Here is a 19,806-nt window from a genome sequence, read left to right on the forward strand (position 1 = left end):
CTCTTTCCATTTTTTTTCGCTTTTCACTGCAGTGAAATAACTGGCCTTTCTTTAATTTCTCTGGGTATTTATCTGTCTGAAAATAAGGGATGTAATCCAGACCATTTATGCCACTTATGCGATGGAACTCTTCCAATCTGACTTTGCACCTGACACACTGTTGACATCATTTGGTAGCCTTTTGGCTGAGGTACAGACAAAATATCCAAGGTCAGAAGTATGTTTGCATATTCACTGAAAAAGGGGGTAAACAATCATGAGGTATAGCAGCCTTATTGTATTCATCTATGGGGTTTGACTGCCATGCTAACTAAAAAGCAAACCTTGCTCTATCAATCTAGACAGCACTGCAAAGGCCTACCTACAATGAACTCCTTCTCAGATTCACTTCACTGCACTTTAAAAATGCTCAGGCTTTTTCTCTTGATCTGATAGCATTATTCCATCACTGATAACAAAGCAACTGTAACATACATTTTCTGCTACTAATCTGAAAGGCATTTCCTAATCTCTTGTAAGTAATGTAGCACCCGATTATGTAGCACTAACTGTTGTAGTATGGCACTGAACTATGAGTATTTTTCTTCTCTTTTGGGACCAAACTGTAGAAACTAGAGTGATTTCTCTGTTCTTAAACAAATCTTCCTTTCAGAACTTCAGGATCATCTCTACAAGTACAACAATGCAGCATGGAATCACTCTTTTTCACCCGGGGTAAATTCCTTTTCTCAAATGAACACCCTTCGAGACTGCAGCTGTTCATGATTTTTAATTCACCATAGCATGATTTTACTTTCTATTATTTCAGCAGCACACTGACCGCCTTCCTTCTGCCTTCCTCCACTCCTTTTTCTGCATATTTTTCTCCATCTCAGATTACATCAATTAACATTTTCTTTTGATTCTTTCTTTGGTCTGGACATGAGACACTGATGCTCATCTCTTGAGTCTGAAGCCATATTATCAACCACCTTATATTTGTTTGCTACTCTGTAATTTCATCTTCCCTTCACTCAATATATCACTCTGCTTTAAACTTGTAATGTCAGCCATTAAAATTATTACTTTCATTGACTTGTTTTTCCTCACAAAATTGTTCTCTTTTACTGCTTTACACAATAGGTATCCCTTTTCCATATGTTAACATGAAAGGAATTCTCACAACTTTATACTGAATTACACTTTACTATATTTATTTCTGGAAAACAGGAACTCTTGCTCTTACATACTAAAATTCCAGCTCTGATGAGATCATCTATCCTTTCCATAACAACCAATTTAAAGATGGCTTCACAGTTACCACCCCTCACAGTCTGCTTAGCAACAGACTTAGAAAAAGGACAAGACTGTCTTTATTTTCAAGCATTTGCCACTGCATTCAGTTAATCAGTTTATCCTACTTGTCAGATGTACCACCTGAAGCCAACCAAGACCACAACTTTTGATATCATATGGTTTCACTCTAGTGTAGCTACAATTCATCTTTCCTTAAAAACAAAAAAAAAAAAACATTTCATCTTTACCACGGAAAAAGGACTACAAAAGTGCTCATACGAATTGTAGGAGTATCTGCAATTAGATGAATAATTCCATACTTCGATCAACTATTATGAACATGAGATAGTGGTAATGAGAGAAACCTGAAGTAAATACTTTGGCGATAAATATCTCTACCAGGCTACCTGCTGTTCTACGTCTGGCATTTTTTCTTAATACTGGCTACTATTTGTCAAGCTCAGCTTTGGAAATTTGTGTTGGTTGCTGGGTGGAGCTTCAATACCAGCTACATTTAATGTGGGTTTTCTGCAGGGACCTGTTATGGGGTGGGTTGTGCTGTACCATCCCAGTGTGCCTATATACTGTCTGGTATGCTCCACTTTGAAACTAGAATATTTTTGTGTACAAGTATCTTAACTTATGCACAGGGACCATATACCTGTCTGCTGCCTTTCCTGTAGCTAATGGGACATATGTATATGACTGTGACTTGTATTTTTTGTTTTGGCATTTTATCTTACACCTGTCACAGCTCCCTGCTGTGATCTTTCTTTTTCAGCATTAGAAGAATGAGATGATAATAGTATATGAGGTAGGAAAGGCTAGTGGCCAGAAGTGGTTAGTTCTAATTATAAATGCTGATCTGTGGTTTAAACATATTCCATCCATTGTCAGGATGGATTCCATTATGATACACTTCTCCTTGTGGCAGATTCTGATACTAGATTCAGCAGGCACCTCAGCTGTAATGCACCCAACTAAGGCTTTTGCTGAGAAAGGTGAGACTGATGATGCTAAGAGTGCCTCACCAGAAGAAGGTCCTGGTCCTTTACTGACAAGAGGTAGCTCAGCATTACTACCTGAATTTGCGGTTCCCTATTATATGATCGAAGACGCATTCTTTCAAATGCGCCTTGATTGAACTTGAAAGCACGAAACGGCAAAATACTGAAACGGTATATAAGCAAATTCTTTCCATGGGAAAGAACGTGGCCACCTTTGTTATTTTGCCGCTTTCATCACTGTAGTGCAATCTTGGAGTTGGTATATTTAAGTAGGGGGGATGTGGGGGGCACAGCCCCCCACTTTATGTAATGTTTTAAAGTTTTTTTTTTCTTTTTTGGAACAGCGATTTTTTTTCCCCTGGGAAAAAAATCACTGTTCTAAGTGTTCAGGATTGTAAGCTTTCGCTTTGTATGGGGTAGATAAATCAGGGTTCACTTTTTTAAGCATTTGCTGATTTAATATAGACCCGAATTTACACAGCTGCAGCATGTGGTAGAGGCTATGAAGGAGACAGCTGTAGGAAAGTGTATGGCTAAGATGGACAGCAGATTTGCTCATAGGGCTGACCTAACCATTAAACCATAAGGAAAGATTTTGTCCATACCATGGGCTAGCCTATTCCATCATCTAATGATGGATCACAGTAATGTCCCTCTAGCTTGGGGTGAGCAGAAAGCATACTTTGGCTTGTACCCTACCCTATCATTAGTCAGGTATTTCCCCTTTCTCCTGGGTCATTCACCATACTCTGTGCACTGTCCAACTCTATCCATCACCAGTTTTCTGTCCTCTTTTTGCCTCTGTCCCTCCCATGTCTCCTATCCTAGCGTGCATGCATACACTCCTATTTATCAGTGCTGCTCTGTCTCTCTGCATATTGACCTATCCACCCTACCCCCTTCGCATTTTATTTATTAAAGCAAAACATGGTTCTCTATCCCCACCAAAAATGATGCCCAGTCTTTCTTCCATCCTGTACAGTTCTATATGTTGTCCTTTTTTGTCCTTCTACTTGCTGTTTTCCTCTTTTTCTTACTTTCTTATATTGTATTTCTTCCACGTTATTATAGCTGGTAGGATTCTACACAAGTGAACATCACTGCATTGCAGATGAACATGCAGTAAGGTTATATGGCTTTATGGGGATCCTTATGTCATCTGCCAAGGGATGTACTAACATCTGCAGTATAGTCTCTACACATACTGCTTTACTTTTGAGGTGTTCCTGTCTGTGAGTTCACATTTCTAAGCCTTGCAAGGTGCACGCAATGTGGCATGTGGCCCTTCTGTGGAGTGTGACCTGTAGTTCTGTATATTTGTTTCACTAATAGGTCTGCCTGATTGCATACTTGCTGCACTGCTCATTTAGAGCCCTTTCAGTGCAAACATCTACACACAAGTGCTCCTCAGTCCTACCCGCTGTGCAAGCTCTGCCCAGAAATGCCATACATCTGCATGAATCCCAGCCAACATCTTCTGCCACAGAACCTGAACATTTGTGACTGTGTCTTTAAGGAGGGAACATCAATGCAATTCCCTCAGGAATATGAAACTCTCTGAACATACAAATAAGGCGAAACTCACATATGCATCCTTTGCCTACAAATGACTACTTAGCCCGCGTTTCTCTTCCATAATAAACATCTTTAGATTAGATTCTCCAGTAACATAAACCTGGAAATTTATATCAGGATTTTGTTTCTATCAAGGCAACTGCCCTAAAATGGATCACATTACTACTAGAAAAATAAGAAGCGCCACATAAGGCCATGCTAAAAGTCACTACTATCCAGTAAGTAGTCCATGTTAACTGTATGCACAGTTAGGGTACAATAGAAACCCTTCACTTTTCAAATACAGCTTTACTAAGTAAGTCAAAGCATATGTCTGCTTAATACTTACTTCCTGCATTATAACGGTTTAAAACTCTTAAATCAAAACTGGGTATACTTGCATCATATTTTTCCATTATAATTTATACACCACAGTGATAGTATAATTCAATCATGGCAATTATTCTGCATATACATTAATTTTATGATATATAATCATTCTGACAACTTCTCAGAGTGGTCACAAATGTCCGACTGTGCCTGTAGGCATTTCTGTAGTTAACCCCTACTGACACCTTTAGGCATCAAATATTGCTTGTTCATATTTGCATTAATAATTTCAAAGCCATGCTACATACAAGGTATCAGAAGATTTGATTTTAAAGCATACATGATGGCAAACGAAATTGTATTGATATTTGATCTCTGTCCAATGCAGCTAAAGAGATATTGAATGTTATTTGTATACTGTTTATTTGTTATTGGTTCTATCTTAATGAATCGCTCTATCTCTGAGCAATATGTACCTCACCTCTGGAAGATCTCTCACATCATTCCCCTCCACAGGGGAGGCCCCTCTACTGATATTTCCAACTACCGACCCATTGCCCTCTTCTCTCCCATAGCCAAAATACTTGAAAAATGCATTCGCCAACAACTCCTAACTCACCTTTCCTCCAATAATCTACTATCCCCACACCCAGCACGGTTTTAGACCTAAACATAGTACTAACACAACTTTAATATCCTTTACTGACACTATTCATCACCTTAAGAACAGTGTCTCAGCGATTTTCCTTGACATGTCAAAAGCATTTGACACCTTCTCTCATCAACTCCTAGTTAACAAAACTTGCCACTCAGAATCTCAGCTCATTCGCACTTACATGGTTTCTCAGCTACCTATCTAATAGGCCACCAAATAGGAGAACACTCTCTCTCCTCTGTTGTCAGTCTCTATTGGTGTACACCAAGGGTCCATACTTGGACCCCTCCTGTTTATCATATTTACCAATAATCTAAATACTGCTACCCTCCTGTCAACAACTATACAATACACAGACGATGCAACTCTTATCTGCTCTGCCCTCAGCCACCCTGAACTTCAACATAGGACTCAAAAAGCATTCCAAAAAATTGAGTCTTATCTATCTAACCACAACTCATCCTAAACCCGAATAAGACAAAGCTAATGTACTTCACAAGCAAACCTACCAGGCCCCACTCTCCTCCACCCTATATTCAATCCACAAATGGTACTAATATTGCGCCTACAAATCACACCAAACTCCTTGGTGTAACTATAGATGGCAGGCTGAAATTTGATTTTCATAGTTCCCAAACAATGAAAAAAGTCCATGCCAAACTCGGCTCTCTTTACAGGGCTAGACCTTTCCTAACACAAGCCAGACTAGCCACAGCTAGATCTCAACTTTTAACCATCCTTGTCTACTGCTCTTACATTTTTCCAAACTTGCGCAAGGCCGACTAAACAACCTAGATTCCTGTTATAATAAAATAGCAAAATTGCCTGCAACCAGCCCCATAAAACTCATCATTGTACTGTTCTCCAACAACTAGACTGGCTAGAACTCCCCAGCCTGATAACATTAAACCAACTTACCTTCACCCACAGAATCATTCACAACCCAAGTCACTGCCATGCCCTTTCCTCCCTGGTCCAAACTCATTTCAATACCAGATCTCTTAGGTCTTCAGGCAGACTACAGCTAAAAATAACCCAGTCAAAGAACTACCATGGTAATTCCCTCTTTTCAAACAAAATTGCCAAGGCCTGGAATGCCCTTCCCAAACACATACAAGTATGCTTCAACTATTCTACCTTTAAAACACAAATAAAAGAATATCTCAAAACCACCGGGATCTGCCCCTGTACTACTCCCGGTTAATCCCCAGCCCTCTTACTACCTCCCTACCCAGCTCTTTTTCCTCCTGACTCCCCACTGGAGTTCTTTTTCTTGGGCACAAGCACATGTAGACCTTTCAAGTACTGAAATGGTTAATAGTTCTGTAATCAGCAATGTGATTCTTTGTTAAATTTGTTTTTCATGTCCTGACCTTTCAACTTTCTCTGTTAACTGCACATCATTACATAATATTTTGTTACATTTCATAGCCTACCATTGTTAACTTCATACTGAAATTGTTACAAACACTGTTAAATTTACTGTTTGTACTGTATTACTTATGATTACTTACTGGAGTTTTTGTATTATTAACTTTTATCATTAGTTTGTGGAGCTTTTCTCCCCGGGTCTCTGCTGAAAACGGGCTCCTGGCCCAGATGGACACTACCCGGTTAACAAGTGTCAATAAATACATAAGTACATAAATACAATAAATAAATTGTAGTGTAATGACTTTCATATTTTTCTAAATACCCCAACATTCAGATAACACACACAGAACTGCATAGCCTCATATGAAAGCTCACAGAAGAAAATCCTTCTAGCAGTATGTCTCTTGCTTGAACAGTAACTGAGATATCATAACCGGTTTATACAACATTACATGTGCCTTCGTTGAAGGCTGAACATCAAGCTGGCACCTCGGCATTTGTGAAAATCTACTACCAATCATTAGCGGACCGGAGTTCCGCTGTGGCGACCCCTAACTGGGAAAAGCCGAAAGGCAACAACAAAATTAATATTCACTGCCTTTATTTTGTCTTATAAAATCCAGTTTAAAACATCAGACTGAATGAATGCCATCAATGTAAAGGCTAATTTATCCTGCATGGTTTGCCATTTACAGTTTTCTAGTAACACGGTTCCAGAGATGACTTTTGGCTTTTCCCGGTTAGGGGTCACCACAGCGGAACTCCGGTCCACTCTTGATTGGCAGTAGATTTTTACGGTGCCGTGTTGCCAGCCCGATGCCCAACCTCCAAAAAAGGCACACCAATTCACACTCGCACCTACCTGCCTGCATATCTTTAACGTTACTCGACTGCGGGGAGATCCTGCAGACTCCACACAGAAGGCGCTCCAGCCGAGAATCGAACGGGAGAACCTCTTGCTGTGAGGTGAGAACGCTAACAGATATTAATATTTATTTGCACTGTAAGGTGATAACGTTATTTTTCAAAGACTCAAGCCATGCTCACTGAGAGTTAAAGGTGCATACTCAAAACAACTTTACTGGACAGAATGAGTTAATTCTGTTAAAACTGTAGGCTGGTGATGACGTATTTTATGAAAAGTTTCTTTTCTCCAGTGAAAAGCTCTTTCTAAATACACTACTTATAAGGAAAGCATATTTATTATTCTTTTTTATGGTTTTCACCTCACACACTGTAACTTGTTTACCTGAGGAACTTTTTACCCTGGGCTTTACCCAGCAGCACAATGTGAGCATCAAAACATATAAATAGCATACAGATAAAAAATCTACTGAAACTCAGAGGTATGCCAAAATGTGAGCACATTAGGGGTGCCACCTTTTTAAACATCCAAAGGAGTACCCTATTTTTTTGGAAAAGTAAGACTTTGTAAGGCAAACTATACTGACAGCCAGGGCAAAGGACTGAACATAACCTTTTTTTCTAAAATAAAAGCTTATTTCATATTAATTCTGTAGCATTTAAGTTGCTTATGCTGTGTCACATAATATTTAAGAAATATTCTCACATTTACCACAGTAATCCTGCTTAACATTTTTCTTTCTTTGCCTGCTTTAGCCTTCAGTTCTAATACAGCTATTGCTTTATTCAAACACTCAAACATTCTTCTTCCACTCCTCTTTTGTGAACAATGCAGGCAAGCTAACACCCCTGTCATGCCCCTAGATTGTACATTTACATATTGCAAGCATTTTGCATTATTGCAAATACCTCCCTGAATGCCAGCTTTATAAATTAATTACTGTTTTCCATTTACATACCTAGTTCATAATAATTCTAAATTGAAGGTAGTAGATACTTGGTTGGTCTGGTTGTCTTATTTGGGTGGCAGGAAATTCAGTACTAGGTCATTTTGCCTCATTAAATATTCACTGACAGTTTCTTTCCATCTGTTATCCTTTTTTTGTAAGCCAAGGTAAGAGCTTTAATTGGTCTCAGCAGAAGGGCAACACTCCTCTTTATCAGCACAGTCACCTTCTTACCCACTGTAACATCTAATCTACAGCCCCTGATCTTCTGTATCCTCATTTATCCTTCTCACAAAACCTTTATCTTTTCCCCCTGCCCTACTCCCCATCGTTTCACTTCCAACAGCCTTGTCTCCCAAACTCTTTACACCATCCCACACGTTAACATTCCTCTGACTGCTTCTCTTATTCTCATCCCTTCACATTTCACTCAGCCCCTGGAAATTAACCCCATATTTATACCCCCTTTAAATCTGGAGACATATCACTCTCCTTCATAACCATGGCCATCACCAGCTACTCCTCCATTCCATTTACTTCCCTTTGCTCCACATCCCACTCCTTCCATATAAACACTCTTTAAATATTATAAAATCATTTCTACTTCTCCATGAAAATAAATACTCTTCAATTCTCCTCACTAGAAAAATTCTTATCTTAATGCAAATTCTCAACTGTTTAATTTCAAAAACTGTACATTTTCATCCCCTGCTTTCTAAGTCTAGAGATCCTGAACTTATTCTTTAGCCTTCTTCAGCCACCCACACCTTCACTACCTTACCAGTCCCTTTGATCATCCCTTCCTATAAGTTGCCCACTGCATTCAGATTAAAACTGAATTTCTTGCAGACTATGTTACCTTTGGAGACCTGATATTTTCTCTGCAGTAAAAATGAAGCTCAGAGATGAAGCCCTCCTTCCTCCCGGCTTAGAGGACAATTTCTTTTACCAAAGAAATAACTATATAGGAGTCAGGCGTGGTGCTGGTCCTCTCTTACTGATAACAGACACCTCAAAGCAACCACCACTGTGACTTTCACTTTTCTCCCTGACACTGATTTTTACTGGGCCATTGTTAAAACCTCACTAGAAGATAAAACCAATGTAGAACTTCTGCCTAATAACCTTCTTCAGCTTTGTCAATTCACCCAAAACCCTGATCTGTTATCTTTAGAAAGCCGTTCTTCATTTGCTTTCTGATAGCACTTACCACTAATATCTTTCTGTACTAGTTCTACCAAACTGCCTTTCAGACCTTTCATTTTTTTTTCATTTTTGACTGCTGCTTTAAAAAGCAAACCTCACATACCCATTAACTCTTGTAAATTTCTTTACCATATCTGGTTCCTGCCTTATTCATGCTCCAGTCTCATGGATATCCTCTCTTACTTATACTTCAATTCCAAGGATTGCTTTACACCAGAAAAAAAAAAATATATATATATACATAAGGTCAAGATTTAAACACTACCCATGGCTAACTGACAGTACTAACTGAGAAGTATCAAAAACCACACTTAAAAATGCCACGGACCACGTGTAAAATATGTGCATGCCTTCTGCATCCTAAGGAGGTGGTATGCAATAGATGTATAAAAGTGGTATATGGTCCACTTTTGTACATCATGCCACCTTAGCATCTCTGCCCTACTTGAGAACAAAGTGCTTCTAGTGAACTCTAGTCTATAACCAAGGAATCTACATGGTGCCCAAACTTCTGTGCATGTCACCCGCTCACCCCCCACCCCCCCCCCCCCAGAAAGAAATGAACAGGCTATGCCTCACTGTCCTGGACTGGAGGGTTCATGCTCATAGCTTTACAAACAGGTTAGACTGCCGTATTTTCATTTCTTTTGTAATCCATGCTTCACTCTAACCTACCCATCTCACCCAAGAAGCTAATACAGTAGTCGAGTACATTTAGTGTGTTTATCAAGATGATTCCCAGCAAAATGTTACCTCATTAACAAAGCTTCATCACATGTCTTTGCATTCTGGAAACGATATGGTTTGAATATCTGAAGCCCTCATCGATGATTATCCTTAAACATATTTTCTGTCCAGAATGGTTCTACTGAATTTGTGTTACTGCAGAACATATTTTAGTGTGATTTCACATGATGCTGATACAGGTGTTAAACAGACAGAATACATTTGCAGTAAGTCTAGCTCTGGTCTTTCCATTAGAGTATGAATGTGTACAAGGGGTGGGTTTGCTAATGGGAGTGCTACAATTGATTTTCTTTTCATTTGCTTCTACCGGCATTTATAGGAAAATTCCATCTGGGAGTACAGTTAGCCTTATCCCAAACTTATCCGTATAAGATAACTCAGATTTTATTTAGTAAGTGGAACATTTTCAGTGCCTTTAATTTCATTTGTCTCATCACAGATCATGAAGCTTCTACCATTTTTACCTGTTTAAATTTCACATTTCTTTAGAAAGGACAATGACCCAGACTGCATGACCTTTGGCACAAATACTACTTTCTGTAGTTCTTGGTGCGTTTCAACACCCACAGCTACACACCCTCAGTTGTCTTGCTGATGTAAAAAAGTGCACATATTAGCAGGTAAGGTGAAACTCCTCTCCACAGAATAAGTTTTTGCATAAATCTTTGTGAGTTGAACATACACAAGTTTGTTTCTGTAGTGACACAGTATAACTAACTAGTAGCTATCCACATTTTGGTCCTCAAAGCACTGCTTTTAATCTATGTCACTGCACATAACTTGCATTGAATCTGACAATAAAATAAGCAAAATAAAATGAATGATACAAGTCTTATAATTCCTTTGAAATAATAACGTACGTGTGTGTGTGTGTGTGTGTGTGTGTGTGTGTGTGTGTGTGTGTGTGTATATACTTTCTTTAAATTTTTGTAAACTTCAATATTGCCAGCAAAAAACATTAATCTGTATACTTCTTTTGAGTGGTAGTTTTTTTTTTTTTGCTTTTTTTGATTCCTGGTTATCTGATACATTGTGTTATTATTATTATTTAAGAATAATAAAAAAAATAGCTTAAACAAGAAACTTGATATTATGTGTTAATTAGCATTTATTATCTTGACATGCTTCCCTCATGTGTGCTACTGTTCAGAATAGAACAACTGAAAATATGTAAATATGTTATGGAGCAGCATAACTACAGCACTCCCTCCAATTACTTCACTGCTAAGGAACAACAGAGCTAATGTTGCACATGTGTGCTGTAAGGTATGAGAAGAAGCTGAATGCATCACACACACAAAGTGTAATAATATGTCACGAAAAAGCATAAACTATAGATTATTATTCCAGTTTTAAAGTGGGACTGAAGTATAAAGATAAGAGACACATCCATCTTACTACTTTTAGGCATTGCAATATCATGCAGTATTATGCTAGGGTTTAATCAGTTTTTGAAATTCTTGTTGGCCAGTTTATGATGATGATGATGATGATGTTGATTACTTTTCCATCAACATCCATGACAGTTCACTGGGTAGTGACGTTACATAGTGATGAGGAGCAGGCACTTGGGTGCCAACTTGTAAAACAAACAATGTTTAAGCAGCAAGACCTGTAACCTGCCAGAGATTTACACTGGCGAAACAGTGCAAATAATTATATGTGCACACACACAGTCCATTGCTTCGAACATAAATCAGGAACTAGAAATCATTCAACAGGTGAATAAGTGCACAAAAACTATAACTAAAATGAAACTAAACATTGCATAACTCTTATCCTTGTCGTTTGCAGCATCGCAACTTTACCCATTTAACATTATGAAAATGTGTTTGCAATTTAAAAGAAAGTATGGATTTTTCACAGGACCTGGGTAATGGACGTTTTGGCTGACCTCTTGGTAACATGTCACATGTTTGCTTAGTGTGCTTAGAAAGGAGTAGGGATAAAGCTAATTTACAAGGACTCTGTTTTTTTACAAGCCAGCCGGATGATTCATTTTCAAATGATGAGCAAAAATCAATATGAGAAGGTAAACATTGAAGATTGTGCTTGTCACTGTGGTTCCTTGGTTGCAGTAAATTCAATTTCCTCTGTAATTACTACAGTTTCTTCAACAGTCTAATTTAACTCAGGAAAGTCAATAGGTGATCTGTTCCATACTCATTACCGACTTAGAAAAACACTATGCAGCATGCAAGATAATATAGTGATTTATACAAATAAACAAAAGATTTTCTAGTCTAAAAAGTTACCATCAGAACTGCAAATACAGGAGTATCATTAAAACAAAATGCAGTAATGACAAATTATTTTTTTCTGTTATGACAGATAACGGAGAATAATCTTGGAAATATACTTTAACAATTCTGCAATTTAAGGTAGAATTATTGTTATTATAGCCACATAATTTTCTTCCCAGTAAAATTATTATATATTTTTTGCTAGGTGCTATAAAATGATTTTGTATTAAAAAGCTAAAACATTGTTTTCTACCTGGTTACCTCTGAAGCAAGCCAAGCTGTAGTAATATTATCTTTGGGTGCAAATATTCATGACTAAGACAACATTTAGGACACAAATCTCTACTTATGCCAAAGCTATATCAGAAGAAAACAACTTAAAACCTTTTTCACTTTCATGCTTATAAAGAAAAAAACATTGCTTCCTGACAAATAGGTTGGGTCCCTACCTTTCAGCATTGTTCTCCCAACTGAGCCTCCTTGGAGGTTTGTTAACCCACTCCGTGCCCCCAGAGATACAGTGGCATCGAGCAGAGCTCCAGTGATATAGTCGGAGATAATTGTCCTGTGTAACGTTGTGCAGTATTTAGGAGCAGACCTGTATGCACAAGGTTTTATAGCACAGCCAACATCCTCTTTTCTGCAGGTAACTGCTGAGGCGAGAAGCTTTTTTGAAGGATGCAGCAGATCATCAGACCCTTCTTCTGTGTCTTCCCTCCTCAGAGTGTTATAGAGCTGTGAAGAAAAACATAGCAGAGCATGTTAAATCTGATGAAGGCATTAGGTACAGCAAGCTGAAAAAACTGTCAGCAGTGCTCGGTCATGTACTTCAGTCACTTCAGCATGCTTTGCAAGTAAATGCTCCTGCAAAGACTTTCAAAATACTGTACTTTACTGGCTTTACTGAAAATAAGAGTTCAGTTATACTTCAGGCATTTCACAGCACTTATTCACGTCTGTGCAGTCATATAATTTGTGTAATTTCATGAATGCACAATTAACTGTTTTATTTCTCTAAAATAAGATACAAGAAGTTAAGGTATGTGACTAGCATTTCAGACCTGTTGCAAGAGTTAGAAATGTAACCATCTTTACAAATGAAAGGATTCATCGAGGTTATTGTGGCTAACATTATTAATCATTTTTTTATGTCTGATGTACAAAGATGCAAACAGCAATACAGCATGAACTGTGAAACCTGTTGTCATCTGCTTCACCTTTGAAAACAATCCCAAATGCCAGAAAAACATGGCGCTGCAAACTTGAACTTGGTTTTCTGAACACCTGTAGTCCTTTAAAGCAAATACATGTGATGTGCTTCTAACACAGGCAGACATCTTCGAGTCAGGATGAACCCTTTACTTCCTGTTGTTACCCCCCCGCCAAAAGCCCTTCATTCCAGTTCAAGTTCTATGGCAGCTATGAGTTCTTGAAATCTGTTACTGTTTGTCTGTAACAAGTGTTTCCCCCAGAGCCTACTGCTGAGAATGCCCCTACAGATGCATGGCTATGATATATTCTAGCAATATGGTCTATGGCAACTGCTTGACAGAATGGCAAAAATACTGTGCTGCATCTGCAGTCTATAGAGACAGTAAAAGATGTAGTATACGTCACCATCTCTGTACCTTAGAGGTGGGTTGTATGCTGGGGGGGGGGGGCAATCAAAACCTCATGACCAATGGCTGAACTCCTGCTGAAGACGAATACTATGCTTTGACCATTAGTAGCACTGTGTAAAGCAGAAAGACCGTCTTACACTATTTCTTTAAAAGGTAGCCCAAGCCTCAAAGTGGACATAAGGTACCTGCATAATATGCAAATACATTACAACAGCACTAAATAAATTACCACTGTAAAATGTACAGAATATTACAGATGTTTTTTTTCAGCGTATTAAAGTCCTAATGGCAATTAAATAAAGGTTTACTGTATATGTATGCAGACGTGAAATGACTGAATGTGATATAATTAAAAATCAAAGTCCAAACTTAAAAGACTGAATTGTCAGAAGATCAAAAATACACAATACTGAGCAATAAACATTCAGAGGACTGCAATTAATGCAATAAAAGTAAAGTTATAATAGAAAAGTAAGAATTTTAGAAGGATTAAGTCTATTTCACAGGGCAGAGCTGAACCCTTACAAATTTTCTCCCTGCTTAATTGATATCAGTGTGAAGTCACACGTTTGCGAAAACTGTGAATGTTTGTAGTATATCAATCATCTAATTTCGATACATGAGTGACTGAGATTCAAAACTATCAAAAAATACAGAGAAGCAGCAATGACCAGTTAACTGCTTTATTGTGAAAGCATTTTTGGAAAGGGACTTTAAACTGTCTGTACCCCACCATACCATTATTAATCTAAATATACTAATTTTGGATTGTTGTACCGTGAAAAAAGTGAATCATGTAAAACACGGCCAATCTTAGTCTTTAAAGCAAAATGAAACAAATCACATGTACTCACTTAAAGACTCTCAGTTAAGCCCAAAATTCCAATTGTGTAACCTCTGAGTGAGAACAATTATGCAGAAAGGGGCGTACAGTCAAGGGCGCCCGCAGGCAGGTGCAAGGGGCTGCACTTGCACCCCCCTGGAACCGGCTGGCTGAGAATTTAATTTTATTTTAATTAAAAAAAAACTTTTTCGCTTTTTTTAAACAGCGTTCCCCTTTAAGAATGCCCTTTGCATCCTTTCCAGTTGCACAGACACAACAGGTCTTTGCGACCTGTTTTCGTCTTCTGTGTCTGCGCGATCATTGGTTTACGTCTTTTGTGTGCCTACCGGGGATTTGAATTGCAGAGGACGTTTAGACTGTGGACGTGCCAGATGAATGTAGAAGGGAGAGGTAGGTGTGTGCGTGTGTGTTTTAGTATTTAACAGATGTGTGTGTGTTTTAGTATTTAAGAGATGTGTCATGTGTGTGTGTTTTAGTATTTAAGAGATGTGTGTGTGTTTTAGTATTTAAAAGATTAGTTATAAAAAAACTAAAGCAGTACTTTAGTTTATTTAAAACCAGTTCTACCAGTTTATAAATAAAAAAGCACTGCTGATAATTACGAGCTGTCACACAAAATTTTAAGAAACCTCTGCCCTCTTCTTTATAACTGACAGCACACATTAAACACGATCTGAATATCTTTCATGCAATGTTTTACCACAAATGTAAAAACAGTTTACTTGTTTTGGAGATATAAGTATGGTTATTTACTGACCAAAACAAAATTACATAAACTGTTCATGTGCTGTGCAAGTTGCTTATGTGCTGTGCAATCAATTTTTTTATTTTTTTTGTGCCCCCCCCCCTCAAGACCTTTCCCGATGGTTACTGATTCCTTGCCCAACTGACCCATACATAGAGCAGAAGCCAGGTAATTCTGGACTAGTTCAAAGCCTTATGTCATATTCATTCCTGCCCATAAATTCATGTCAGTCTTCCATTTCCCAGCAAGAACTAGGCAGTAGGGAGCAGGCCGGCTTGCTGGTCCTGGGAGGCAGTCGACATTCTCCCTATGGGAGCAGTACCTCATGCCTTTGTATCTCCTCTAAGCCTAAAATCACTGCCTCCAAAAAGGAAAGGTGCCGCTGCTTGCTAGTTTCCCTTTCAGCTACTTACTGCAAATGCACTATGATAGTGTGAACTTGGCCAACTTGAAACTCCATTGGTTGAACAACTAGCGCTCTTGCAAAGTGTCACCCAAGTGGCAAGCCACAATCACCTTCCCCCAGTACAGGCATGATGACAGTGGCACTTACTCCCACTCTCCCTGGGCATCTCCTCCAGGCACCTGAGACACTAATGTCTCTAATGTCTCTCAGGTTACCTGTAACATAGTCGGGTCTTTATAACCATTACCCCATAGAGCTGACTTTTTTGCAGTACATAACATTCTTGCTTATGTTGTTCTGTACTGTTTGTCAAAGAGAAATGACTAAAAATGCATTATCAATTGTTTGCCAAACATAGGGAAAAGACAGTATGATTTAAAAAAAAGTTCCTTTTTTCTCAATTGTGTGATCTCAGATTTAATATATGTAAGTAAGTGTGTGAGGGTAAAACCCTCTACATTAGGAGTGAAGACCACCTACAAAAATGATTACAGCTAATGTTTTGTAGGGTTTATTTTAATGCTTTGTTTTCCCTTTGGGATGAAAGTTGGGATCTCTAGTAAATCAGTTTAAACAAGCTATATATACAAACTACTCAACAAACTAAAACCTTCCTCATTAGGAGTAGACCAACTCCTAATGAGATGGTACACAATGTCTTCATGTTCATCCACAGATATCTGAAAAAGAATATGTAAGTTGGCAGTCTTTTAATTGCCTTTGACATTAAATGGTGGCATTTTAATGTTTAATTCCTGCTAATGGATTACCATATGAAAAGACTGTTGACCTTGGTTGCTTCTGTTCTTCATAAAATCTGTGGTTTCTGTATTTTGTGCCCTTGCAAAGCCAGTAGTGCATTGATGCAGTGGTAGCAGTGTTGCCTGACAGCTACATGTTCTTTGGTTTGATTCTTGGCTGGGGTGCCTTACCTACTAAAAGTTAGCTTTTGTTCCAAGTCAGACGTTCCTGGTTAACACATGTTAAAAATGACACGCATTTGAATATCAGACTTCATATTCTTCAGAAAGTGCATGGTAACACAAAAGCTTTTATTCTAGCAATTTTCTAAGTGTATAAGATGGTTATTTGAAATTTGTCCCTATTTTTGGGACTGTATTCCCCCATTATTGGCTTCATCCAGGTTTTGTGCTAAGGTTGAGAGCTATGGTAAGAACTGAATATGTTTGGGGGCAGGGGGCTATATTCCCTCATTACTAGCTTTGTCCGGTTGTTTTTTGCTAAGAGGTTGATGAGAGCTATGGTGAAAACTGAATTCACTGAATGTCTGGGGGCTGTATTCACCCATTATTGGCTTTGTTCAGGTGTTTTGTGCTAAGAGGTTGCAGCTGTGCTATGGAGAGAACTGAATTCACTAGATGGTAGCCATTTAAGTTTCCGTCTTCCTCTTTCACAAAACAGCTTATTTGGCATAGTGGTATGTTGCTCTGTTTTGCACAGGGTCCCCTGGGTTCAAGACGTGGCAGTGAAATGTATGGTGGTAACGCAGCATTTTATTCTAGCAACTTTCCAACATTATACAAGCAATGTTTAAAATGTGTCCCTGGTTTTTGGCCTTTTGTCCCCCCTCCAATAAATTTTGGCTTTTTCCAGATTTCTTGTTCTGCAAAGTTCAGAGATACAGCTGAGTGTCAAGTAGATTTTACAAGGAGCTGAGAGCTGCAGGGGAACAAAAGTTTAGTGCTGCTTATGCTTAGTCTGCTTGCATTGTTAATAGCACAACAGATAGTGTACTTGCTTTTGATGCTCAAGGTTGTGGGTTCTACTCCCACAGTAGATAGATGCATTGCTGATACTGTACTGTGTTATAAAAGGGGTGGATGCTGCAGTCCTTTTTGGCAAAGATACCTAGTAACTATGAACCTGTTATCAGTTTGCTATCCATTCCCTATTATGGTATTACTAGCTTATCATTTTTTTATTGCATGCAACAAAGGCAATTTATTATTCAAGGGTAACAGGCACTTTATTTGTAGATTAAACAATGACATATAAAGTTGTTTGCTAGCAGCAACCTCTTTATTAGTTACAAATTTATTTAATGTGGATTTTACTACTTCAGAGATTGTGCATATTTTTTACTGATACTGGTGGACTATAGAAGGTTGAGTAGACTTTTTATGATGGAAATGTTCTGAACTGGGCAGTTTTGTCATTGGTGTATGCATTGTTTCATTGTTTACTGGAAAAATGTTCAAAACAATACATTTAAAATGCCCTCTAACAACTGTACTATATTGTACAAGGAATATAATGTAATACAGTCAGGAAAGTGTATCAAAGAGCATGTGTATGTTATGTTCAAGGGGCCTATGATTTTGAAGACAGCCCAGAGTTAATATTTATCTGCCACTGGCAAAATGTATTTTCTTTGAATGTGGGTTTCAATGCTGTTTCAATGCATATGAGTTTCAAGGGCAGAGAAGTTTTAATGTTGAGTCTATTTTCATTGTGAGACTGCATTGCTTTGTTTAACAGATATGTATTAGGGTTTGTGCTGTAAAATGCAAAATAAAACTTTCAAATGAAATCTAAATCATTGCAGAAGTAAAGCATTATGCACATTACAGTGTTTATGGTAAATGGGGCAAAATAACCAAGGAATGGGACATTGGAATGGCTGCAGGGGGGTGGCTCCATTCGACCATGATTTTGTGAGGGGGGGGTAGCAAACTCAGACAGCCCCAGTTGAACTATACCTCTCAGTTGTCCATATCTTTGCAGAATGAATAGATATTTGCTTCTTATTTTTGGTTTGTTCCTCATAAAATTTGTGGTTTTCTAACAAATCATTTAGGAATGAAGTCTCTAAATGACAGACATTGAGTTTCAGACGTCATAACCTTCAGAAAAATGCATGCTAATGCAAGACTGTCTTAAGTTTATACAAGAGCAATTTTTAGTAGTTTGTATGTTCCCCCAATATATTTGGCCTTGTCCAGATTTCCTGCATTAAGAGGTTGAGAGGTATGTGCAAATCACTTTGTAGATTAGGAATATCCAAACCTCTCAATTGTCCTCAATTTTAGCTCAAAATGTTGCTCTCCCCTAATAATCCCTCCTCCAAAATGGCAATTTTGGAAGAAAATGTGGAGGGTTTACAATTGTATATAACTGTAATGATCAGAGTTATAGATTACTTTTATTTCAGAAATGCATGTAGATGCTCTTATTTTGTTAGCTGCATGTAGATGCTCTTATTTTGTTAGCTGCTCAAGTTAACAATGTTAATATTAAAAAGGTGTCCCTTTTTTTGACAGGTTCCCAGCTGTATTGTGTGGCAACTTTATATTTTTGCATCACGTTTTGGTCCACTTTTCATAAAATTGTGGTTTTCTAGCAAATTAGTGGCAAGTCATTAAAGACTGAAGTTAGAAAATAATGGCAGACATTTGAGTTTCAGATTTTATACCCTTAAGAAAATTCGTACTAATGCAAGATCTACTACTGTTCTATTATCTAAGTTAATAAGAGCAATATTTAAAAATTGGCCTTATTTTTGGGCCTGTGTCCCACTTCTAGTTCTATGTATGGCTTTGCCCAGATTTCTTGCTCTGAAGTTGAGGTATGAGTGTCAGAGCCATCACTGTCAGCCAGAGACATTTCAAATTATGACATACTTATTGCACCCCACCCCCCATGGTAGTGGCTCTGGATGTGTCCAAGGAAGGCAAGGAGCAGTTATGCAGTGTAAGTGTGCAGAGTATTCCCCCATCCAAGGTAGATCACAAATACGACCGTGGCTTTTCATCTGTCCTTGATTTTGCAGAATGTTCTGGTTTTCTATCAGATTTTTATACTGTTGATTTATGCTTCTTATTATTCAGGAACTGCATGCTGTCACAGTGCCCTGTTGCTCTGTTTAAGTAGCCATGGTTTAATGAACATCAGGTAAGCTTGTCGGAGATTGTAAGATGCAAGTAAGCTTTAGTAAGCATACTGCTAAAGAATTACCAGCATTGAAAG

At 38.2% G+C, this 19,806-nt stretch overlaps 1 protein-coding gene across 1 annotated transcript in view; it reads right to left on the reverse strand.

Annotated features, from left to right (window-relative positions):
• The window catches only part of PLCE1 (phospholipase C epsilon 1), an 838,097-nt gene extending 824,558 nt beyond the window's left edge, over positions 1-13,539 (reverse strand). Inside the window, exons 1-2 of the mRNA XM_044055634.1 lie at positions 13,420-13,539; positions 12,652-12,937 (exon numbers count right to left, since the gene is read on the reverse strand). Coding sequence (XP_043911569.1) covers positions 12,652-12,937; positions 13,420-13,539 — 406 coding nt within the window. The remainder of the gene's footprint in view (positions 1-12,651; positions 12,938-13,419) is intronic.
• Between the last annotated feature and the right edge of the window lie 6,267 nt (positions 13,540-19,806).

Source organism: Protopterus annectens, chromosome 14.part0 (assembly GCF_019279795.1).
Source record: "Protopterus annectens isolate FY-2018-M chromosome 14.part0, PAN1.0, whole genome shotgun sequence".
In the NCBI taxonomy this organism is placed as follows: Eukaryota; Metazoa; Chordata; order Ceratodontiformes; family Protopteridae; genus Protopterus; species Protopterus annectens.